This window comes from Struthio camelus, chromosome 2 (genome assembly GCF_040807025.1).
Source record: "Struthio camelus isolate bStrCam1 chromosome 2, bStrCam1.hap1, whole genome shotgun sequence".
Classification (NCBI taxonomy): domain Eukaryota; kingdom Metazoa; phylum Chordata; class Aves; order Struthioniformes; family Struthionidae; genus Struthio; species Struthio camelus.
In genome coordinates, this window is record NC_090943.1 from 50,581,865 (window position 1) to 50,607,026 (window position 25,162).

The 25,162-nt window shown below is 39.6% G+C and overlaps 2 protein-coding genes across 6 annotated transcripts in view; both read right to left on the minus strand.

Moving 5' to 3' along the window:
• Window positions 1-222: 222 nt before the first annotated feature.
• Window positions 223-6,973, minus strand: SNRPD1 (small nuclear ribonucleoprotein D1 polypeptide). Its single transcript, XM_068935646.1, has 4 exons — window positions 6,735-6,973; window positions 6,081-6,157; window positions 2,895-3,086; window positions 223-399 (listed from the first exon to the last, which is right to left on the minus strand). The coding sequence occupies exons 1-4, from the start codon at window positions 6,746-6,748 to the stop codon at window positions 323-325; spliced, it is 360 nt and encodes a 119-aa protein (XP_068791747.1). The 5' UTR covers window positions 6,749-6,973; the 3' UTR covers window positions 223-322.
• A 1,462-nt stretch (window positions 6,974-8,435) lies between these two features.
• Window positions 8,436-25,162, minus strand: part of SACM1L (SAC1 like phosphatidylinositide phosphatase) — a 31,586-nt gene continuing 14,859 nt past the window's right edge. For all 5 annotated transcript variants that reach the window (XM_068935647.1, XM_068935648.1, XM_068935651.1 and 2 more), the window contains 15 exons: window positions 24,518-24,577; window positions 22,859-22,892; window positions 19,482-19,583; window positions 18,559-18,644; window positions 18,275-18,361; window positions 17,752-17,820; window positions 17,590-17,669; window positions 15,689-15,787; window positions 13,214-13,352; window positions 12,913-12,982; window positions 12,751-12,823; window positions 12,243-12,336; window positions 12,049-12,141; window positions 11,307-11,364; window positions 8,436-10,535 (listed from right to left, as the gene is read on the minus strand). In XM_068935647.1, coding sequence (XP_068791748.1) covers window positions 10,399-10,535; window positions 11,307-11,364; window positions 12,049-12,141; window positions 12,243-12,336; window positions 12,751-12,823; window positions 12,913-12,982; window positions 13,214-13,352; window positions 15,689-15,787; window positions 17,590-17,669; window positions 17,752-17,820; window positions 18,275-18,361; window positions 18,559-18,644; window positions 19,482-19,583; window positions 22,859-22,892; window positions 24,518-24,577 — 1,281 coding nt within the window. In that variant the 3' untranslated portion in view covers window positions 8,436-10,398. The remainder of the gene's footprint in view (window positions 10,536-11,306; window positions 11,365-12,048; window positions 12,142-12,242; window positions 12,337-12,750; window positions 12,824-12,912; window positions 12,983-13,213; window positions 13,353-15,688; window positions 15,788-17,589; window positions 17,670-17,751; window positions 17,821-18,274; window positions 18,362-18,558; window positions 18,645-19,481; window positions 19,584-22,858; window positions 22,893-24,517; window positions 24,578-25,162) is intronic.

Here is a 25,162-nt window from a genome sequence, read left to right on the forward strand (position 1 = left end):
GACAGTTGCTTTATAAAATAGGGATTCATTTCAAACAAACATTATTACAGTACACCAACAACACAAGCATCAGCTTGAAGCAAAGAACAAGAGAGAGTTTTACAGCACTTGGGGGCGGGTAGGATCTCGACAGGGATAACCAACACCAACAAGACATGCTTAGTCTGCCACAGCCTCTAGAAATACTCTCTCTGCAGGCTTAACTAACAAAAGAAAGACAACTTTGTGACGTTTCTTTTTATTAAAAATGGACACCGTAAACAAGACCTGTACAAAAACTATCCAAAATTGCTCAGAATTTGGTAACAGTTGCAGTGAGGAGTTATCGTCTGGGACCACCTCTTCCTCTTCCACGGCCCCTGCCTCTCCCACGGCCTCGGCCACGGCCTCTTCCAGCAACTGCGCAAATAAAACAAAAAGGATGAACCAAGTGAGATCTAGAAATACTTAACTTTTGGCAAAAACATTCTTTTCAAGCATAAACAACATTATGTCTCATCACATGCAAGCTGTAAGTCAGATATGAAGTCTGGTAATTGTCAGTATATCTCAGACAGTATTTTCATATTTCATATTCAGTTTTTCAGCATACAACTTCCATAGACTACGGTTTATGTTTGGCTTCACTCCAGATAACAAGAGGCTATAATGGCACAGTTGGCTGTTTCCAAACAATATGATAGTTTGACAAAGCACTGATTCCTCTTTTCTTTTGACAAAATCTAGTTTTTCAGAAAACAAATAGAACATTACTGCACTGAGTATTTGGTTCACACAGCATCACAGCATCACAGCATAACAGATTTATTGCCACAGCTCACACTGCAGGGTTTTTTTAGCGTACTGGGAATGGGAGATGCACCTTCTAATACACCATAAGATTTCCAAGTGCACTCCTTTTCACTTACCCATGTGAAACGGCTGCATTTCTCAAGGATCTGAGCATCAAACAGTTCCTACCGTTTTCAACGATGCCTCTACCAATTTTGTATGTGATTATCAGGCCAACATCTTGGCTCTGTGCTCCTTCCTTGTAAATACTGCTATTTCACGGTACAGTAAAAGGAAGACAGAATCACAGAATAATGTAGGTTGCAAGGGACTGCTGGAGGTCCTATGTTCCCTACGATGACAAAGTGTCATTTTATTCTGATTTCCTAAGGAAATAGTCATATTCCATCAGGTTGCCAGCTCCCTCTAAAAACTTTTGAAATTACTTGGTAATTTCAAACAAGCTCGTCAGGGTAGGGCTCACAAAGATATCAAGATGCTTAAAACTCTTTGCAAGTGGCTGGCTGGGTAAGAGACACACACTAGCATCCACACTGAAGAAACGGGCCATAACAATTATTCTGTTCTGACAGCATGTAGGCTAGAGACACGGTAAAGACATGAAGGAGCAGAGACACGAGACGAGACAGAAGGTTGTTAAGAACCACGATTTCATTTGTTTTGCCGATAAGAGACCCTTTGTAAAATACACTCAAGTATCAAAGCCTGACTAAATGACTACAGCATCTACATGCATCAGTAGACAATTGTGTCCACTGAGAAGCACCAGTGCACTCAGGCCCAGCGTGCACGTGCCCCACACACCTCTCAGCCAACATTCCTGCCTTCCATCAACATTTTCACTCGCCAAGGACAGACCATGCGTTAAAACTTGTGACGCCCAAAGCGTTTACAGATTAAGGTAAGGTGCAATGCAATGCAATACAGCTGTGGTCTGAGAGTGCTTCAGCATAGTCAATTTGCAAGCAGCAAGGTTCAGAAAAAAAGCAGTCCAACCATGTTCCAACTTCACTAATGTGGTCAGTTTATTTTTAACGGACGCGAGAGGAGCAAAACCCTTCCAGGAGCTTCATACTTGCTCTCAATAAAGACTGCAGCCACAACAACTTGCACTTTGGAAAGCACAGACCTGAAGGTGCCTCATACCATTTCAGTAAGACAAACACACTACCTCTGACCAAATTGTAACGTACACATGGGTCAAAGACTGCAGATCCAAATACAAATACCCAAACATTCATTACAGGAGAAATCAGAAGACATTATTTTAGAGCTTAATTAGCTTTCACTTAAAAAAAAAAAAAATTTTAAAAACACCAAGATCAAGCATTGTGCAAAATTTATACTGCCTAAACACACATCTACAGATTTTGTGGGGTTTATTGTATGTTAAGTTTTAATAGTGTGGATTTAAAACTGAAGTATTCTCCACACTTATGTTTGTAAGGAAAGGGTTTTGGTCAACAGCCTTTGGAGAAAAACTAAATACAATTCCCAGGAAGACCACATACAGTGGAATGCTGGAAAACTACTCATAGGAATATAGCGTAGACTTGCTGCGATTCTCAATTCCCTCAAATTCAGTTATCCTGCAGTTTATTTTTATCCACTTACCAAGCAATATTTCAACTAAGCAACCAGCACTGTTCAAGGTGCCATTTGGTACTTTCTTATTAAGCTATATGAAGTTCCCCATACAAAAGTAGAGAAATGTAGCAGATATTTTGAGAGGAGGAAACGCAAGTCTTTTTGGTGCCACCTCTGAAAATGTGATAGATTAAGATTTCCTCAAGCTTAAAAATATTTGCCTTTTTTTTTTTTTTTTTTAAATGCAGACATATGATGAGCTATATACATCATTTCACACAAAAGGAAATTTTATAGATGCTAAGAAAGCAGACTTAGCAGCATCCATATCAAACCATCAAATAAAGATGAAAGAACTAGCTGCCAAATGCAGAAATTAAAATATTCTAATTAGATGTTTTACAGGATGACTGCAGAGTCAAAGTACTAAAACGCATACGCTAACCCGAAGCCAGCCAAAACCACTGTTGTGTAGCGCGGAACAAACAAAGGAGACTAGGGAATCACAAACTAACCTGCTTCTCTTTTCTTGGATTTGACTTTTGGTTCAACATCCACTAGCAAGGTATCCAGAGGCAAACTGTCTGGCAGAATGAAGTAGCGAATGTTATTCCCTCGAATACTCAGGGTCTCCAGCTGTACAGGCTCTCTGTTCTTCAGCGTCATTTTCACCGCTTTGAGATGCGTATTCATACTGACATCCACTCCTGAAACAATAAAAGTCTCATTTCAGGGATGAAAGTATACAAGATGATCGCTCTTGGTACAACTAGCTGTTTTTTAAAGTATATACCTGCTTCTAGATGTATGCTGTTCATTAACACTCACTTCTGGATCTATGCCATTCACTAATTAAGCATCCAAGTGAATGTAAACACATGTCTTTTGTCTCTTAAATTATGCTGGCTCATTTACGAGTAGCTGTCCTCAACAACTCACCGCACATTTTTTGATGGAAGAACCATTTACTGCTATCTGTACAATATCATTAGAAATCTTTATCTAGATTTAAGACAGGCATAGCAGTTTTGTAAATGATTAAAATGGTTCCTTTGCGCAATAAACAAACTACCACGTATTACAGAAGTCTAATATTAGCCTTTTTACTTTAAAAAAGGCAAAAAAACCTCTGACGAGGAAGAAACTGATCATTTCCTCTTTCTGTAAGCTTTGAAAGAAGTCCAGCTGTCAAAGCATCATTCATTTTCTGATAAAATACATCTTATACTTGTGTACTGTCTTCTTTAAAAGTATGTAAAATACACGATGGTAAGGGAAAAGCACTGTGGTTACTAACTCAGTGCTGAAGAGCTGACGTACAATAATTGTTTGCTCTCCCATGGAACCGGTACTGTATCCACAGTAACATGCATCATCCAAAACTGAAAAAAAATCTCAGTTGGGTGCATCTACTGAGTAACAGCCGTAAGAAGCACCATCGCTCAATTCCTACATTAATTTTGGTTTTGCACATCAGAAGCCTTGCATGGGATTTGATCTCTAACTACAATCAAAGAGAGATCTTAATTAGATCTCTAATTAAGATCAAAATGAGAGTAATTTTTTCAGAACAGAAAATTCAGACAAAAGGTAGAAATTATAATTTACAAAAAATCCGCTAATTCAGTGACAAGGCACCCCACATGAGCAAAATTTTAATGTATTCAAAGTGTGTGAACAAACAGCTCTGTGAGGTAAAAGCAACTATTGTCTCATTTCAAAAATATGGAAAGATAAAACTGAAAGACAAGTGCTTCATCAAGGCAAATAATGTAAACGAGTAGCAGACCAGAAATAGGACCACTGTTCTGTGCTTATGCCTTTAAATGGTTTCATAATTTTATGAATTCAGCCTAATCACCAAAGGAGCTTAGCAGAGCTCCAAAGTTCACAAAAAATGCACTTGTGACCTCCAAGTATTTCTTCCATCCCCCCACCCCAATCCTAGATTTTACTTAAATAAAACAGTTCTCCAACATCTGTAATCCACCTGACCTGTCCCCTTATTTGTGTAACGTATGCGTAGCATAAAGCTCGCCCCTTCAGCATGCTTGCTCTGGCCAAGCATCTCCTGATACACCAGGAGATACTACATTTTGCAGATGTCACAGCAAATATTAACGTGGCTCATGCAGCAGTGTAAAGGGAAGAGTGTCATTTTAGAAACATGGGTTCCATTCCAAGTTTTTACAGATTCTTAGCATGACACAAGGCTTTGCTCAATAACTAAGCCTGCAAGAGCACCAAGGTCAGACGGAGACGTTCTTCATTTCCCACCTAGTCGGGTTCAATAGAGCATGCTGCAATCAGAGTATCAAGATGGTACATTCAGGTGCTAATCAAAGCTGATAGACCTGGCAGCAGAATAATGCCACGTTCAACAGATTTTAACCCTGCCAAACTTCAGCACATTGCTACTGACCAAAAAGGAACTTCAGCAATCGCCAGGAATACAGCTCTGCCAAGCGTGAACTTTGCTACAAATAACGTCAGGGCAGAAGAGCTTCTAAAAGCAGTCTAGGGTGCAAAGGAGACCAAGAACGTTCCTCAACTTATCCGCAAGGGTTTGCTTTAACAACAGCACACCCCATAGACCTGATTGCCTCTGAAGTAATTCTAACACAAATATTCTCAGAGCAACACCAGTCTCTGACATTATGAAAAAAACAAAACAGTCCATGCGTTTTTAAATATATAGGAAGCTGAGTTTGAAAGGCTTACCCCACAACTTTCAGTTCGGTGACATAAAGGAACGCATTCATTTTATAAACTAGCACGTTTTATAGATTTACCCCTCCCTGGACATTAACGTTCACAAACTTAGATTATTACATGATAAATCATTGGCAACAGCTACGAACCAGATTCTTTACACCAGGATTCCTCTCTGCCCTGTATCCCTCATCAAGCTGTGCGTTTTCAAATCAGTTTCAGGAAATTAATGCAAGCGTACCTAAAGATGCATTCCTATATAAAGTCACCTTAAACAGAGCAAAGCTACACTCAAAATAAATAATTTCCTTCTAGATTAAAATCATCTACAGCGTACTTGGACTGACTGAAGACTACGTGAATGCTTAACATTTGCCATTTACCTACTACAGACACAAAGAAATCCTCTGCTGGTGGCTCTACTATAAAGTTCTTACATGGCTATAGTATACCAGTTTGATAGGGAGCTAGAATTAGCTCACCAACATTATCATGCTGCTAAAATTCTAAGACTAGATCATTCTTGCATCAGATTTGCTCCACAAAACAGTCTGCGTAGGTTTACTTCGTTTTCCCCTAAGCCTACTTGTAAGCAGAGCCCACAGGACCATCCGACTTGGAGGCTCCCAATAAGTACTACAATCAATCCACTATCTCCCAGCAGTGCTTATGAACAGATGGCATATTACGCTGTTGATATAGTTTGTAAGTTTGACTGCAGGTGAACTGGCCCTGATACCAGGCCAAAGATGATGGTGGTGTGTGGTAAGCCGACTGGTCAAAGCTCTTCACTGTATTTTTAGTAGCTCCTGCAAACGCCCAGACTCTTCTGCAAAAAACACACTTGATACTCGTAAAAGGATACGAACTAGAGGGTCATCATAAGAAAGAGTACAAAACAAAAAAGCCCAAGCCAAACCACAATTGCCAATTATGCGCAGAAAAGGAACAGCCGGTATTTTGCTCTAGTCTTTACCACCATGTCATACCTGTGATAGTTCCATGCACCTGCGTCCCATTCTTCAGCTCAATGGTCACAGTCTCATGACTGAGTTTCATGAGAAACCTAGAAATTAAAAAAGGTATTTTTTTTGTTTTTTTGTTACTCCCACATAAAGCCAACATGGGTTATCACATAACATTCTCTACTAGAGAACACTGATGCACGTCAGGGCCCACACCTCTCACGTTTACCAAGAAAACGCTTCCAGATCTCGCGGGTTCTACCGAAAACGTTTATTAAGGCACTGCACGAGCGCAAGACACAAGAAACCAGACGAGGCGCGACCCCTACCCGACCGGGAGGAGCCGGGACACCGCACAGCTGCTACCGACTTCAGCACCCTGCCCCGGATACTGCGCTTATCCGGAACAAAGAAGGAAACGTTTCAGCGCTTCTCAGTACCGCCAGAAAATAATTTCTGGCTTTCCCCCCCAAAAATCAGGGCTTTCTGAGCACTCCAGCCTCCCCCCACCCCACCCCCGGCATTCAGGTCACGGCGGAGCCGCCGCCCGGCGGGGGGAGGGGCGCCCGCGAGGCGACCGTTAGCGCGGCGACCGTTAGCGCGGCCCGGCGCGAGCGCGGCCGCTTCCCCGCCTCCGCCGCCAGGCCCGGCCGCCTCCATCCGCCTCCATCCGCTCACCTGACGAGCTTCATGGCGGCCGGGCGGCGCCTTCAGCACGCAGCGGCGGCCGCCGCGCGGGGCAGAGGAGAGGCCCTGGGCGGGAGGGCCCGGGCGGCGGGCGCGGCGGAGGCTGCTGCGAGCAGGCCGCGCCGCCACTGGCGCCAGGAAGCGGCAGCCGCCGAGGAGAATGAATGAGCGGAAGCGGCGCCGCGCAGGCGCCGGAAGGGGCGGCCCCGCCCCATCCCCCAGCGGGGGAGGGGGGTCAGCGCATGCGCAGTGCGCAGGGGCGCGAAGGCAGGGAGCGGGCGGGCGGGCTTAAATAATGATTATTATTTTTGTAACATTAAAAGAGGCCAGGATAACAGTCTTTTCCAAACCAGCCGGTAACAGGGCTCGAAGCACAGCTCGAGATTTTTCCCTCTATGCAGTACCCACTGCCACGATATTAAAAAAAAAAAAAAATCACACACACACCACCCTCAGCAAAAACCTGAGGGTTGAGGTAAAAATACATTTTTATATAAAGTGTTTGCTCCCATAAAGTGACTGTTTATGCAACATTATATGACGCAGGCCCTAAGGAGCAGCTGGGGGGCAAGGGAAGGTTATGCTGGGTGGTAGGATTTCACCACAGGGAAGCCAGGAAAGAGCAAGGGCCGTTTCTTTCCTTTTCTTGATTTTCCTTTTTTGCCTAACAGTTTAATGACAGGGGGAGAAAAGAAACAAGAAACAAGAGTGTAAATATGAAGAAAAAAAGAATTAGATTTAAAAAAAAAAAAGAGCCAGATGGAAGTAGATTCACAAACAAATGCTGCTGAACTTCACATTTTGTTCTGGGCCAACCAACCCTACTTGTAGGGCACGGAGCTCTGCCACTACATTTGCCTTACCTTTCAGGCAATTATTTCAGTATTTTCCCAAGTTGCTTCCCAGTAAAGCTGCTCTAAACTTAAAAGTCTACCCCTCTCCCCCCACAAAAGATGACAAAGTTTAAAAAGAAAAAAAAACAAGTTCTTTCAACTAATGGCTTCAGGACCAATTTTGTTATACCAGTATACAATTTTACTAGCAATCATCTTATATGATTGTGCACACCTAGTCATCTAGTGAAGCTTGATCCTATTTAAAATGTCAACACTACACTCAAACTATTATTTCATTAGTCATTCAGAAACAGCTTGTTCAGAACCTCTGCATTTAGACAAGTGCATTTGACTGTTTCCAACAGGCCAGCGGGTTGCTCTAGCAAACTGCAACACAAGCATGAAAAAACAGACTTAAAAAAAAAAACCCTCATGCCTATCTGCAGTGAGGGAAGGAAAAAGGATAGTGACTTGAATTTTCACTTTGAGGGGCTATTATTGTCCACACAAAAAAAAAAACAACCCAATACAACAAAACAACCCACCAAACTAGTGTTGGGAAAGTACGAGAGCCTTGAACACTGAGAAGAGGTGAGGCTTGCGCTTAATCTCAAGAAAAATCCACCCGTAACAGTTCTCAGAAATGTAAGATCCAGAATTGGCACGGAAGAGCAGAACACGATGCTAATGAAAATGCTTGGTGCTCAGTGCAAGATCGTCAATATTTAAGCACAGAAACAGCAGGATATTTACCTGCTATGAACCGCAACAAATCGGAAGCATCTTTCTGGTGGAAAAAGACCTTGAACCATTTGGAAAAAGTCCACTCAAAGCACAAAACACAACTGACAGTATATAGAAAAGTTGGACATTTTATTGTCATTTATGAGTACACCATTTGTGACTTTAGAAATACAGACTCTTTGCAAAGCACTGAAATACAGATGCCCTCCAACTTTGAAAACCTACGTTAGTCTATGTCTTACAACGTGTTTATACTAGCAATTCAAGTTTGGTCTTTGTTGCAACGGGTTCTTCACCGAAGACGCAGATATCTAGTTACAGACTGCAAGACAACTGAACCAAGTTTCAAATGCCACCTGCCAGTGAGCCATTTAAAAAAGAAAAAATACCCAAACCCCCCAAAACAGTACTTTTAGATAGTCTATGATGTTCTTATACTTTATATCCATTATGGAGTTCATGTTTGAAAATTTTAAGTTAGAGGATTTTCCAGTTAACTGTCTCAACTGGTATTTCCATTACAGCATCTAAAAGCAAACAGATACTTTGCAATTACTAGTGCTTATGAACAGATTACCTTTAAACAAAACCCAGAGAGGCCTCCAGAAACATTCAAGGTTAAAATGAACAGTTAACAATTGCAAAAATCTGTACATATTTTCAGTCATAACACAATGAAACACTGCAGTATCAGTGTTTTGTGTTCTCGCTTCAACAGTGAGAACTGTGCTAGCCCTAGTATTCTACATGTTTCTCCCTTCTCCCCATTTAAGCTTTATAACCGCAATCCGAATATACAGCTGTACTTACAGGAAATATTAAACAATGCACAGCGCCCAAAGCAAGTTTCACGTCTGGTTTTGAACAAACCATATAAAATAAGTGACAAAATAGTTTAAAATTGGTCCTTGATTAGGATTACTTATTTTTATACAGCTTGGAAGCACTAAGTTTAAAGACACACATTCATGGTTAACCAGCACAAGTTATTTTGTAGCTTAGTTTCTTGTTTTTGTTTTTAAGAGTGTGTTACAACATCATGCACGAAAAGCAAGCTGTTGCTCCCAAGTGCAAACATGGGGTTTTGCCTAACGCTTTTCTCCTCAGGTTGTTACTCCTTCTTCCATAAATTATTCTAACATAACCAAAAAATATAGAAGCAGCTGACTAGCAAAATAATATGAAGTTCATTTTTTTTAATCTTGTGACCGTTCTTAAAATAATGGTGTACTTTGGACCTTTAGCATAAGGAGGGTTCAATAAACACTGCAGAGGAGTCTACATTCTTTGATTTCATTTACGTCTTTAGAAAGAAGGTTATATATTTTAACTCACTAACTAATGAATCATCATCTAAAGACTGCAGTATTGAAACAGTGCAAGACATTTGCAATTTCAGAAGCATCCAAATACACTGTCCTTTCACCCAAACAATGATTAGTAGAATATTGCATCAGTCCTAGATAAGACAGGGTGCAAAGCTTATTTTAGAGGAGAAGCATTAGGATTCAACAATCCTTTATGTTTAGTGAAAAATACATAAATATGCACAAAAAGACTCCTTAACGTGGACTTTAACAAATGTAATCCAGCTGTAAATCTAAGAACAAGTTACTGCTATTAAGCCATATTGCTCAAAGAACATGATTAGACCCCTCTATTAATAATACTCCAACACCTGGATAGGTTGACACATGAACAGAATGAGGGCTCTCTCCTGTCAAACCAGAGATCAAAAATTCAGATGAGACTACCCAGGTGGACTGCGAACTTACGCAGTCCATTTATATCTTGTAACACTCCAGACGCCACAAAGCTGGCTTTCATCTTTGAATTATCTTGGTAAGGGTGGAGCCTCCTCCACTAATGCAACATTCCAAAGATCACTGCAACCAAGACTGTAGAGTCAGATCTCAGCTGAAAGCTACCACGAAAGACGACGATTCACTTTCTCCCCGTGCTGCCAAGGATGAACGTTAAAAAGACCACTATTTGGTGTGGAAAGCAGGTCAGTAGAGACTCCAGGTGTGGCTTGAGGAATCCTCTGTACCAAGCCGCTTTCCACACACACAAATTCAGTCCATCTTCTCTTTCTGGACCAGTTTGGGTGCATCTACAAAATCCTTGCCGTTGTAAAGGATGATAGCAAAAGTTCCAAAGCTTGCACTTCCCCAGAACAGTACATAGGCCAATGTCTCAGTCCATGTATCACCTGTTGAGAGTCGATAAACACTTCATGTCATTATCTCTCATTACCTATAAGAGTATTTTAATACAAAAGCAAAATAGTTGCCCAAGCCCTCCCACAGAGATCTGCCATCAAACGTTGAAGTTGAAAGCACGTCCACAGGTACTAGGGTCTTTTGTTATACTATGTCATACCTCCTCTCCTAGAGGTTGACAAGCCACAATTATTTGTTCTTAAGCTAGCATTCTGCTGTTTGCCACACACAACTCCAACAGCACTTTAAACACAGCTACAGAGGTCACGGAGTCAAGTACTCCATTGGCACTCATGTTATAAAATTCAAGGCAAAGGCAAAAGGCGAGAACTCCACAATTTGTCACATGGATTTAGATCAAGGGGGGCTTCTTTCAGACCAAGCTTACACCAACATCTGCCTTATCTGGATTGACTTTCTGCTCAGAATTAGGTAGGTATTTGTGAAGGGATTCATCCAGCCTATAGCAAAGCCAGACATCCAACTGAAGTGCAACCGACTAAATGTTGGGGCAATTAAATGACACCTAAATTACTTCTACTAATTTTAGCTTCATTTTCTATAGTACCTCAGGTTTTTCACATTAATGACGTAGTGCTGACCCTCAGTCTCCAGAGCCATGCTTGGAGACCTTTTAGTATGACTGAGAGGCAAGCAAATATATACTAAATAGTTTCTAACACCCATTTATTAAAAGAAACAAACAAAAAACAATATACAAGCAAGCTAATTTTGTGAAGTCAAACTAAATAGTGACTTACCAGCCATTAGCAAACAAATAATGCACATAGAGAAAGCAACCACCATAATAATCGGTAACTGAAGAAAGAGAAAAAGAATAATTACATGATATAATAGAACATGTATTACTTAATATCCTTTAAGATTGGTTGTGCTGCAAAGCTATTTACTTGTCTTGCAATAAGGTTACTTCAATTATTGAAGTACAAGTGTAAAATTTTGGATGACTTAAAACTTGTAAAGGTGTGTTCAATAATAAGTTCAGAACTAAAAATGTATCTTCTATTATATTAGAAGAGGGGTGAACTTTTTTTTTTTAAATATAAATACATGAACCACCAATTCAACCTCTAATATCCCCACCCCATTTCACTACATGATATACACGGGGGAGGACGGCAAAAAAATTAAGATTTCTTCATGTTACACTCTACGCTTCTGTATGAAGTAGAAGATGAGATCTTCACAAGCTTCTTCTACTAGTCCCCATCAACAACTGTTTCCTCCTGCAGAATTTCTCCCTTTCCACTTGATGAAGCAGATTTAAAAAAAGCAAGCAGTTTTTCAATACCTCAAGGACACTCCATTTTCTGTCAAGGGAACAGTCTGGGTTTAGTCCTATAAGCGGGTATCATAGAAACATAACCGGATTATAGGGACGCTCCATTACTAAACAGACAATTTCTACTTAAGTCTTACTGAAGCAAGTAACTAAAAGGTTACATCTGTTTCTCCAAGCATGAGCCAAATCTCCATACTCACAGCTAAGAACTTCCAATCTTTCTTGACATGTAGAGGACTAGCAGGTTCTACTTCATCCACTGAATAATTACCAAGAAAGAGATCAATAGCATCCTGGAGAAAAAAATAAATAAATAAATAAATAAAACCCACAAGAATTTACAATGCACAGCAATGTTTAAATATATTTCCCCATAGTTAGAAGTTCAACTTACTTGTCTAAATCCATCAGAAAAGTTATTTTTGTAGTAACGTATTAATGAGTTCCAGCCATCCATAATTAAGCCCCACTGAGTTCTTTTTCCAGTTCTGTAAAAAGAAGTTTTGAAAAACACTTATAATACAATTATAAACTCAAGAAGAGAATTTCAGATTTATAATTCTTTTATCATTCAAAAGTACGCTAAGTTTAATGCATACCTACATGAAAATACACTTATCCAGTGCTGCCTTGGCATTATTACCATACAGACTTAACCCCTCCCACAACACAAGTGTATCTCGAATGGGCCCAACTTTCATGATTTCCAGATTGTCCTTTCTTTAAAATTACAGTGAATAATAATACTATTCTGTAGATTTTAGTCTCATTTTATCAGCTGAACTATTGCAAAACTAATTAACAGGATGAGCCCAAAATAGATCTAGTCAGATATGAAGACTTAAAGAAATCTTCAAACATGTACAAAAACAGAAAGCCATTACAGGAAAATTCCGACTTGCCTCGTGTAATCTGTCTTTAAGGCACCAGTTCCAGCATACTGTTTGGCACAAGCATTAGCATTATCAGCCCATGCTGTAAACAGGAAAGTGTTAAAAAAAAAAATTAAGGAGGTTACACACTCTATTTCAAAAAAGAGACTGTTTAAACTCTAAAGAGCCTACCATTTTTGTAGATTTTCTCAAAGTCTGCTTGCTCTTCAATTCTCTGTCCAACATGCAGGACACCTAGCCTCTAAAACAGAAAGCATATTGCAGCTCACTAGAAATTTATTAAAAAAATTAGGATTTGCTTTCAAAAAGAGTTACATTCATGGAACTAGAATCTGGCCAACGGATTTCAAACAAGACTAAGTATTACAGCAACTCAAGTATGCAAGCTCTTACTGAAGTATTACTTTTCAGTTCCAAACAGAAAGCCTTCCTCTTACAACTTGCTGACCAAACAGCAGAGTCACATACTGACCTGAAGCTGGGCTTGAAGAGATCGGCGTGCTAACAAGCTCTGGATGACATTAGTGCGATCAAGGCAGTCCATGCAGTTACTACGGAATATTCCTTCCTGCTGAGTCACAATTTTGCCATCGGAATCAACTAGAAAATAACTAACACATACAATCCATCTAAGTATTGGTAGATAACAGTCAATATAAAGTACATGTTTTCCACAAGCACATATTCTAGCAGCCAGAAAATGCAGTTCTCTTGAGTGTATGGTGAGTTATTTGCTATGCCTTTGAAGAGTGATGCCTCCCTGAATTCTTTCCCCATCACTCTTTTCCTCACAAAGGCACTGAAAAGTGGCACTGGGATACGAACATTTAGTTTTCTCAAAGCAGAACTCACTATTGTTATTTAGATAGCCAGACAGCAAAAGTGAACTATGTGTCACGGGGAAGAAAGGCAGCCTCTGTTGCAACATCAGTTACTTAAATTTATGTTTTTCAGCTCCACAGTTAAAGATCAGAGCGTAAAGCAGAAGTAACCAGATAAACACCTGGTCACCAGCTTCAGTCCAGTCACCTCTATATAGCCATATATGTTGGTAGTCATACTTCCTCTAGAATGGCATTCAAATCTTGTAGGTCACAACTAAAAATCTGTTACTGATACTTCTTAATTTTTTTCCCCCGTGTTACATGAACATCTGGGGGAAATGCATTCCCCCTGCCCTTGCAGCTGCATATGCTCAACATCACCTCAATCTTTTTAAGATCAGCTAAACCAGGCATTTCTCCAGTAATACTAAAAACAGCTCAAATTTTAAATACTGAATTGCATGCAAATATTCTGGTACCTGAGCTGGCAAAACAAATAGGGAGATCAAGTTATTAGTTGATTATATGAATGGAACAGAACTGTACTAACCCTTCTACCATAGCATTAAACTTAAGAGTTCCAGTTGCCTAAAGATTTACAGATCATATTCTCTAGAATAAGTTACTCTGTTATGTAGTTATGAACTCTGAATTTGGTCTAGCACATTATCCTCTATAATTGTGTAGCATCTCAAGATAAAAAAGTCATTCTAAGAAGTCATGCCATATTAGATCAAGAGCCTTACAACAGCATAGGCACTTTGATTAAACTTGTGTTAACAAGACCTGGTCTCATTCTTGGAGAATGAGTTTTGTTAAACCATGTTTTATATGGTCAAATGAATCAAGGAGACAATAACACTAATGGAAACTTGATTTTCCCTCCTCTCTCAAGTCTGGCCTAGAACTGATACCAGGACAGTTAATGTGTAATTGAAAAGCGGAAGTATCTCGTTAATAACCTAGCTTAAGTGACCAGTCTCCTGTAACTCCTCTAAAACAAATAAAATTAAAATTTAAGAATAAGAAAACCAGCAAGCCAGCTATAAAAGATCCGGCAGAAATGATGTGTGGATTCAGTCTTTAGCAAATAAAGCTGTTTAGTTGTCTCAGGTCTGCAGGACTATTTTCAGACTTTCCTGGTCCTATTTAAATAATGGCCACTCTAAACAAAACAAGGCAAGGTATAGCCAACTTAATCTTGAAAAGGAACCTTTGCTTTTGTATCTTGTTTTGACACCTCTATTTTTCTTTTGAAGAAAACTTGGTTCTGTTTTAAGTTTACAATGGCAGTAGACAGTAAACAAGTGAGATGGTTCTCAGTATTCATTCCAAGAATAAAGGATCCTTGCCATATAGGAAACCTAAGTACTTAGGTCTCCTTCTTTAAACTGACTCATGAACGCTTCATTCTTCTGCTTTTGGGGTGTTTTTTGGGCTCTTTTTGGTGGTAGGGGAGACTGTATTCACTATTCACAAGTAGCAGAGATCAAGAAGTGCTTAAAGCAACCCACTCACAGGGTGAAACAAAAACTTAAGCTGATATTGACTTTTAGTCTACTTTTATGAGCAAAAAGAAACATGATAGTTTGTTTCTTTGGGGATTACTTAAGTCAGCAAGGACTAACAATTAGTTCTAGCACCAAGGTTTGGCACCACAAACGAGTGTTAGAGACCTAAAAGTGTTTGGCACCACAATGCAGAACAGATTGCTGCCACCAACACAGGGAATTACTCTTGGATGAAAAACTATCACCTAAGGAGATATGCAGTTTTTATAACTTCAGTTGTGTGCACACTTAGTTCTTCATCTAAACTTTTACCAAAAGATAGAAAGTCAGTTCCTGAGTAGCAACATGGGGTTGCCATGATTCTTGGAACCATTCTATTAATATAGGAAAAGGGGTCTATGTTTCAGGCGCAAGGTTAAGAGACTTGGTTGTGGCTGATACCAGCAAGAGATCATAAATTTGCAAGTACTAAGGCATATGAATATTTACTTTGTGAAAGATTAAGAGTCTGTTTTAGCATGCTTTAACTCAAGACAACAGAAGCTGTAAGAAAGTGGTCTCATTTTAATAGTACAGAACTACTTGAGATCTGCTGAGCAACCACCACCTTACCTAAATTCATCTTGCTGCTCTGCCAATTGATCCATCAAGATTTGAAGTCGATCCCACCTCATTCGACTGCACTCTTTATGGAAGTCAAATGCTATATATCTATTTAGAGAGAAGCATCTTTTAAAGTTACAGACATTCTACAGTAAAGATCTCAAAAAAAAAAAAAAAAAAAAAAAAACCAAACCACCAGGGAAGAGCTGATGGCACTGCAGAGAAGGCAGTGACAGAGGGTTTCCCCCCTCCCTTCTTTAGAGGGGGCTTCCAGCAGATATCAGTGGATTTTTATCAGTGCGCTGTAATTTTCCTGAGATTGTGCGCTTAGTGTGCATGATGACAGCTTTTACATTTCTTTACATGACGCCACTAGTCTGAGGAAGCAGCCATTCAGTTCCAAGTTATTCATTCTAAGTTCTGGCTAATATTCCCCCCCCCCCCCCCAACCAGAAAAGCACAGAGGGGGAAATGCATCCAATTTCATTTCTGCTTGTCCACCAGGATTCTGCCACCCTCCCCTCCCTGAGGGGCAGCATCTTGGACGTGTCAGTCGTCTTTCAAAGAGAGTCAGGCATTAAAATGCAACATTCTTCTCTGGCATGCAGCATAACCCCCTTTGATGGCTCTCTAGAACTTGAGACAAGTTCTGTTTGAACAACTGAGCTATAAGGGCCATCAGAAAATCCAAATGGGCCATAAGAAAATCCAACAGCTACTGATAGGGAACAAGATTTTAACAGCCAATTCATTTCTGGCAAAAATTGCTCTAGGTGAATGGTATCTCATTCAGCTTACATATATAAACATGCCCTGCAATTCACTGCAAATGAAATTCCTGCCCTGAAGTACTTGTAACCCAGAAGTTATTGTTTGCCAAGCTTTCAAGACTATTTGTCTGAGGAAGGATGGCATATATGCATCGAAGACTCAAATTATTTAGCCTGGCAAGTAAACGCCACCAAAATTAACACGCAGCCCACTCCCCTCCCCAAAAACACAGGACAACTTTGGCAGCATTAAGACAAATTTTGCTAGTCCTATTTTAAACAGACACAGAGCAGTAAACATGGCTAATAAAAAAGCCCCACAACCTAAAAGAATTTTAGCATGTTTCCACTAGATGATTTTATAGCTGTATCAGAGATGCATATAATCCCACAAGCTCTGTACATCTTTAAGATATCAATACCAGCCTAGAGATAAGGGTGGTGGAAGAACTCTCCTCAGAAGTGGTTGTATATTCAAAAAAAAAAAAAAACCACACACTCTCCCCACAGACACCATACGCCTTTAAGCATAAAAGGTAGGATTTTGTCCTTGGACGTGTATGAGATGAACACCACCATCACACAGCAAACTCAAGGAAAAGACAGAGATATGGATCTGTGGGAGTTTTACCCTCCCTACGGAAATCAGGCAAAGCAAGCCCATTTGCTCTGAGGTCCACATATTTAAATTACATGCTTCCCTCTCCTCTATCTCCAATACCGTTTGCCCACACTTAGCACTCCCTTACTAACTCAGCAATGAGAACAACCCTTTCTACCAGAAACTAGACCTACGGGGTCCGATTTCTCTTTCGTGAAAACAGTCTCAGTCTTTTGTATTTCCAGCATACTATTATTCCAAAACTACATGGCATCATCATGACCCTCAACATCCCTTCTTTATTCCGCCTGGCTCTTCTCTTTGCTCCATCTTCTCTTCACAGGCTTACTTCTGTTTAGAATGGAAACTCTGAGGTAGGGGCATTGGTCATATGCAGGTTACTTCCTAAGAAATACAATTCCGAAACAAATCAGGTATTTTGTTCAAGGCCTCGAAGCACTGTGATCAGTTTTTGTGGGTCTCAGAGGCAACACCCAACTTTTAACACAGGAATGTATCATTCCACTACACATACACACCTGACCATTCCATTTGCCATGCTGTTCACCATTTTTGCAAACGTTTGCTCAAGAGGCTTCTCTGAACCCTTCTGGTTAACCTATGAGGGAAAAAACAGATAGTGTTACTTGCAAGCCTGCTTGAAAGAACAGCTTTCTCAAGAAAAACATATGAATGCATACCAAGTTAACAATCATTTGCTTTCCATAACTAATTATTTGTGAGTCAAAATGTCTTTGGAAGCCATCCATCTAGAAAAAGAAAAAAGGTGATGATACATTTATGCTCTACTATTAAGACCTGCACTTTATGAAAAATCTCTAATCACTCCTTTGATGAAATAGCACAGGCACTTTTATAGCCAATGAAGTGTTTATTGTTCTTTACTGTGCTAATACATTTCTACTTTTATCCCCAAGTCCATTCAGCTCTCCTTAAACAATCTGCATATGCTCAATAGTGTGCCACTACAAGAACTACTACAAACAAGAACCAGAGAGAAACTACACTCATTCACACTTGGATTTTTTTCAGAATCTGAACTCAAGTCTCAAGGAATACAAAGGCTTCTTGTTGCTACCGTTTAACAATAAACTTCAACCTCGTACTGCTTTGACTCTTCTGATTACAGTTTGTCACCCCTTCATATCCACATAATCCCATAAATATATTATATCCCCAAAAATGCAATGAGCAGTCACATACATGATTTACTGACTTGCTGATCTGTGGCTTTGGTTTATATTTGAGGTTTGGTCTTTGAGACCAGAAAAAAGGAATTGATCCACGGGTCTGCAAGAGAATGGAAATAGTTTGAGACAATAGGTCTTACAAACACACTTGACAAAAAAAAGACGGGTTTAGTTGGAACGCTCCCTTTTTGCATATGCTCCAACTTGACCAATTGCAGATCAGCACAGCATTGCAAGACAAAAAGACAACCAACCAAAAAACTTCAGCTAGTCAGCAGTTCATTATACTGATCTTACCTGAACAAATGATGCTTTGCTCCCCTTGTAATGCACAATTTGTTCTGTTTCAACAAAATTAGCTGCATGTCCTTCTGAATCAATACCTAAGTAGGTAACAGAGCGAGGGGGGGGGGGGGGACTTGTTATCCAGCTCAGACTGGCCACAGAACAACAACAGGATATCAGCAAAAGGTTTCCCATCCCTCCTTTCCAAGTACTCAAAGCAAGAAAATACCACACAGTTGTCAAAAGATGGTAAATTAAACAAGCCTTTGGCAGAAGTTTAACATTATCTGTGCCAAATTCAACTTGCTGAAGAAGCACAGTTGTGCACAGCAAAGGCTATAAATTCAAGAACACTTTGATAATTATAGTCTGAGAAACTGAGTAGTTTCAATGCAAAATAAGATATGAATGTTTTCACACTGCAGTATCCACGTTTCAGCAGCAATGGTACTGGGGAAATAGAGTGGTACTGTCAAAAGCATGCATGCTGGCTGGGGCTAACACACAAAAAAAACTAAGTCTAACTAATTTGTTTCAGGCTGAGAACTAAATAATCAGAGAAGACTGCTGTTCAGTTTCCCCTCCTCCTAGCTCCAGCAAAGCTCATAGCTGAATTCACTGCTGGTCCAAAAGAGCTGTTAGACATTTGCAATCAACTCCAATCAAAACTGGAAAGCAATAAAAATGCCAGCCTACAAAACATTTTCAATTCTCTCTAGAAGGAATAAAGAAAAGTCAGTTTAATAAATACCGACACACTTCAGTTCATCATACAGGTTCCTACTATTTTCTTTGAAACAAGGACCTCTTGACACAAACTACTGTTTTAAGTATTTTCTGTTAAAATCATTATACTAGCAATTTATCTTAAACATAAGTCACATACAAATGATGCCAAATTCCAGCAATGTAAGTTAAATAATTTGGTAGCTTACCTCTTACATAGTAGCGTACACCAGCTCTGAAACAGCTTCTCCTGGAAACAAGCAGCCAGTCAAAACACTTCCCATTAATAGAACAAGAGTGCATCGTGATAACTGATGAACAATACACTAAGGAAAAAAAACACAACTTGTCTTTGTGTGTGCGTGTATATAAAGATGCACACACACATATTTACACACACAGAGAAAAGACCAAGGAACCAAACGGCCACATTCAAAGAAAACTGTAAACATTTACCACATCAGTACAGTTAAAACTTAAAGAGAAAGTAACTTAATATTAGGATCAGCATGTGCAACACAAAAGACAAGGTACAGGGACTGTCACTGACAACAAAAATAAAACTGCTATAATTTCAACAAAACAGGACTCTACAGAATATTAATCTGGTTTCATGGTCCTGTGCACATCTTGAACACTGAACAGAACTTCAGAGATCAGTCCTTTTATCTCGTTCAAAATTTTAATTGAACTACCTTAATGGATTCTTGCCCCCATTGCTTTTTATTAAAAAGAATACTCCTTTCTCTAGGCTTTCAGAAGAGTGAATATCTTGCACTGTTGAAGCTTTGCTCTTAAGTGCAGCATACATCACATTTACAGATTGCAGGACTAGCAGTAATGCAGACTGGGTTTCAAATCCTTATCCCAAAAGCAAGAGCATGCCTTAAGCTGTTTTTGGACCTCTTCTTTGAGTGCTTTCCTTGCTTCTTCAAGGCCTACTGTTTTCTTATCTCAAAACACAAATGTCTCAACCTGTATGCTCATAAAAGGAATCTCTAATTTCTGTAGGCCAAATTCGGCCTCTGTGTAGGCAGCCTCCTTGAAAGTCTCCAGTGGGAGCTTTTTATCCAAGTATGCTTTTTCGCTCAGACGAGGTACCCAAAACGGTGGATACACCATAATCCAGGACCAAGCTTAAGCAATGAACAAGCAGAAGTCATTAACAACTGTTTTCAGTTTTTAAGTCTTGTTCTGTCCTGTTTAAAGTTGTCTTTAAAAAGGCATTTCTCAAGAATAACTTCTTCAGGTAGATTCATAGACTTTCATCCTTTTTCACTAACAGACTAAATCCACAACTTTTCAATAAGCGCAAGACTGAAACGAGTAATTCTACAAGCTGCAGTACTGGCATGCTGCACTCTGTTCTTTTCTTTGAAGTCAAGATACTTATTGTCCTATGGTTGGTTAAAAGCAAAGTGGCACATTTTACAGGAAAATCTATGTTCTGTATTTTCTGTCAAGGACTCAAAAGGACTTAAAGCTGCTAAGCTACACATGCAAGCATCTAAGCTATGCTAAAGAACCCACTGACTGCATACATGGAACATCCTGGTTTATTTCTGAGTTTGCATCACTGTTTGTAAATAATTCCAAAAGCTAAGAATTTGCCAAGGAAAAATACCTGTTGGCCCTGCACAGTCCAAAGTGTTCTCAGAATTCATGAACTAGGATCTTTAAGAGTCTTTTAAAAAAAAAAAAAAAAAAAGTCTTTTAAGCAGAATAATCTTCAAGGATTCTTCTGCTTTCCTGGAAAAATACTGTCAAGACCCACAACGTTTAACCTAACACACTTGTATAGCCAGTAATGTCCTATAAGAAAGGTTACTGCTAAACTTAGCTGCTTAGCAGCATTCTGCCCAACCTACAGTCTCATAGCAGTTTCCTTCAGAATATTTAAGAATAATAAGAAAAATTTGTAATCAGACAACACTCTAGTTTCCTCCTATGTCAAGGAAGGAAGGAGAGAAAAATGAGCTCTTCTTTTTGGAAGCAATGACTAGAATCTCAAGCTCACTAGAGCACTAGTGAGCTTGGAAGAATAATGGAAGAAAGGAAAGCTATCACAAAGCCCAAGCAATTGTAAATATTAGTTTCTTCCCCTTCCTAAGGATTTGACTCTTCAAGACCGCAAGGCAAGAGTTAGAGGTCCCGTTTTATGGGTCTTTTTTTTTTTTTTTTTTTTTTTTGAAAAAAAGGGAAACATTAATAGTTTAGCCTTTAATTGCTAAAAGTCTCAGTCACCTAAAATAGTCCATTACTTCTCATCGCTGCAAGACCAGGACCCCAGTCCAGATAGTTGAACAAATTATATTTACATTTATAGAGCAGAAAAAAGAAGTCTTTGATTTTACTGAAATAACTGCCAGTGGCACTACTCCAGTGCTGCTTAGGGCTCTGCACCTCTAGCAGCTTCGTCACTAGAAATGCAATCTTTTAGAATTCTTGCGAATGGGTTATCTAAGGCACTTGGTAGTATTTGAATTACAGCAACACCTACATTACTCATACTAATTATTTATGTAGTGAAACTAGGACAGAGGAAGGTGTTAATTGCAGTCTGCCAATTACTAATTGTAATCCACCCAACTTCTTCCCTGCAAGAGCTGCAAACACAAGATAAGATTGGGTAATTTTGACAGATCCCTTTTCCCATCTTTCCTTGCATCTTCACCTACTGCCACCACGTTTTCCATTATATGAAATGGCAGGACGGACCGGAGGTCTGCGAGCGATAGTAGTCCTCCCAGGATTAGTGGTCCAGTCTGCACACCATTCCCTGACCATGCTACCTGAGCAGCCTTTGTGATGGAGCAGCTAGGAGGAGCGCTGTGTGAGTTACTCTGTCCAGTCTTAGCTATCTCTTTTCACGCTCCGAATTCAGGAGCGCCTGGGGCTTACTTTTGCTCACTCACTGCACGAAGAACAATGCTTCCAGGGAGCATTAGACTTACTGGCAAGCATACCTCCCTTCTCAAAAATAAACTCATGAATGCTTTGCTAAAAAGACTGTTACCCAAAGTAAAGCGTTGGTGTAGCAAAAGCAACTAGCCAGGAGAAGCATCCAAGGAGCTTTTAGCAGAACTCATCCTTCTGTGCATCAACAGGAACATCCACAAGCGCTCCTTCAAGTTAAAACTATTCTCCCTTATTTTAAATTCAAAGGCCTTGATAATAATTGTTTGAATTATTTACTTAGTAGTTAGCTAGTACAGACCACTGTGTTCATTTAGAAATCAGAAAACACTAACTGAGGGTATCCTTATAGCAAGATGAAAAAAAATACCAAGACTGATGTAAGTGTTTGCCATAATCATCTTTACCTTTACCTGCCTTGAAAGACAATCATGCAAATCATGCCTGTAAGATGAAACAAATTAAGCCTTAAAAGTAGAAAAATATTCAAATGAGTTAACATGAAACATTCATAGCTCACATGCATGTTTTTCTTATATCTGAACAAACTACAAACTAACTCTGACATTATGCTCTATGTTATAGTTGCCAGTATAGTTTACTCTCATCAGCAAACTTTTTGCCTTAGACTACCAAATTCAGCACTGAGCTTTACATCATAAAAGGATACATCCATGCATCACTGGCGTAGCAAACCTATGGATCTGAAACAGAGACATAGAACAGTACAATTAAAACATTAAACACTAGTAGCCAAAGAGAGATACATAACCTAATTATGATTTGTCTAGGATTTTTTAGATAGTTTTATATACTCGATATCCTTCTTTAAGATGCAGTAATTCTCCCTGATAAAAAAGTTCACAACAAAAACAGAATAGTATATGTAACCCTTACGGGGGGGGGGAGGGGGGCAGTGAAATTCTGTAAGCAATCTTAAGTGACCTTGGCAAAGAACAGGCTGCTTTGTCCTAAACAAGGCATTTATTCCTCTACAAACACACTACTTATAAACCAGAATACATTGAAAACCTTTTGTTGCGGGATTTGCTGTATCTCAACAGTACGATGTAAGCTCAGATAGTAGCAACACAAGTCTCCAGTAGGAAGAATTCTATGTGAATAATCCTTGAAGTGCTTGTTCTACAGTTTCTACCATACTGTCACACCTGAACTACTTGGTCTTTCCATAAAGTTTAAAATTAAAAGTTTCCATGTCAGAAATTCCATGTCTGGTTACCTACAACTGTTACTATAGCAAGTTACTTTTAGTCAATATTAGGTCAGACTTCCCCTTATATCAGTTATTTCCCTTTTGAGCTTCTCTCTTTTGCCTCCTACTACTGTTTTTACTAACCAACCACACTTGACTTTATCTTTGCTGTTCCCATCGCTGCTTCTCTACCTCCCCAGCGTAGTTTGTGTAGCACCATCCCAACCATCTACCCAGGCAGCCCCAAGGCTTCCTTCTTCCCTCTGGAGTACGCACAACAGCCCTTTGTTAACTCGGATCGTCACATTTCAAAAAACACTGCACGATACAACACTTTGGAACAGTGCTATCTCATGTAAAACGTCTCCTCGGGTTACTGCGACAGAAATAGAAACTGTGTCTCATTCACTTGGATAAATGGAAAGCACCCATAAAGAGAAAAGGTTGCTGTAGTGAAGGCAATTCAAGAAATTTAACATGCCTCTAAAGTCTCTGGTAGGAAGGAGCTCAGATCAGCCTGGCCATTGATGTACATAGCTGTGGCTCCTGGACATGCATTTTTGAATTCACTGCGTCCAGCAAATATAAACATATATTGTACTAGTACACATTTCAAAAAACCAGAAGACTCTAAAATGTCAGTCTTACTCTTAATAGTCAGCTCCACAGCCTATTCACTAGACAACTGTTTTTAAACTGCACCCATGAATAAAGATGATTTGAAACCATGAAGTAGTGACAAACCACATTCTGCAAATACTAGGAATAAACAAGTAGTTAGACTCAAAAAAGTTTGAGAGGCATGCAGTGTAACTTCCACTTGAGTTAATATTTCTTAGCATGGTATCAGCGCCGTACCTTCAAACGCAGACACTTGCAAAGAGTCAGCTTTACTATGTACTACTGAGGACACTGGTGTGTAGTTGGAAGCTAGAAAGCAAAAGGCTATCACGTTGAACTGTTTTACCTTACGTACACAGTACTTTTGCTAATCAAGAAGAGGAATAACCAAGTTATGCCAGATTCTGACTGCCTGAAATAAGACAGAGAACTATAGGAGAGCACTGTACACTTTTAGCACAAAGTGTATCAATATAACCACTGCACAGACATTACCTCTGGTTGAGCAGCAAATTCTCTAAGAAGATGCCCATTCCACACAAACCGTGGATCTGCCTGCAAGAAAAACAAACAAAAAGAAATGCTCTTAGAGGTTTTAAGCTCTGTTGAATTCAGCATAAAAAAAAGAATTATAGCACCCAGGTACTAACACAAGTCTAGGTGAATAGATATACTTTGAGATGGAGTACCTTTTCATCAGTATCACTCATGTAGCCTCATCTAGAAAGCTAAAAAAATTAAATTGTTAAAAGAAAAAAGGATAACGTCCTCTAATCTTCGAGGGGGCTGCCTGACACTTCAGATAGGCTAATCCATTAACAATTCAGCTGCAATATCAGAACATTCTGCCCTAAGTAAACAAGGCTTGACAAGATCATCAAAAATTTCAAGAACAATAGCATGTTCTCTTGCATGGGCAGAAGGTAAAAATGGGCAGAAGGTAAAAGTGCAAGGGGTTTTGTAAGTAGTAATCAACAATTAAGAACTGAAAGTTGAAAAATATTCATAGCTGGAGGAAAAACCAGAAAACAACAAAAAAAGCACACACTTCAACAGCAACATACATGATCCTCTAACTCTGCGTATTTCCTATTCTCGGTTCACCCTAAAAACGTCTTGAGCAGGGATTTGAGCACATTC

Excerpts from the sequence above, each read along its gene's own strand:
- SNRPD1 (XM_068935646.1), bottom strand. Across the intron at positions 3,087-6,080 it reads GGTGCATGGAACTATCACAG|GAGTGGATGTCAGTATGAAT; the intron begins GTATGACATGGT and ends TTATTGTTTCAG. Across the intron at positions 400-2,894 it reads ATCCAAGAAAAGAGAAGCAG|TTGCTGGAAGAGGCCGTGGC; the intron begins GTTAGTTTGTGA and ends TTATTTGCGCAG.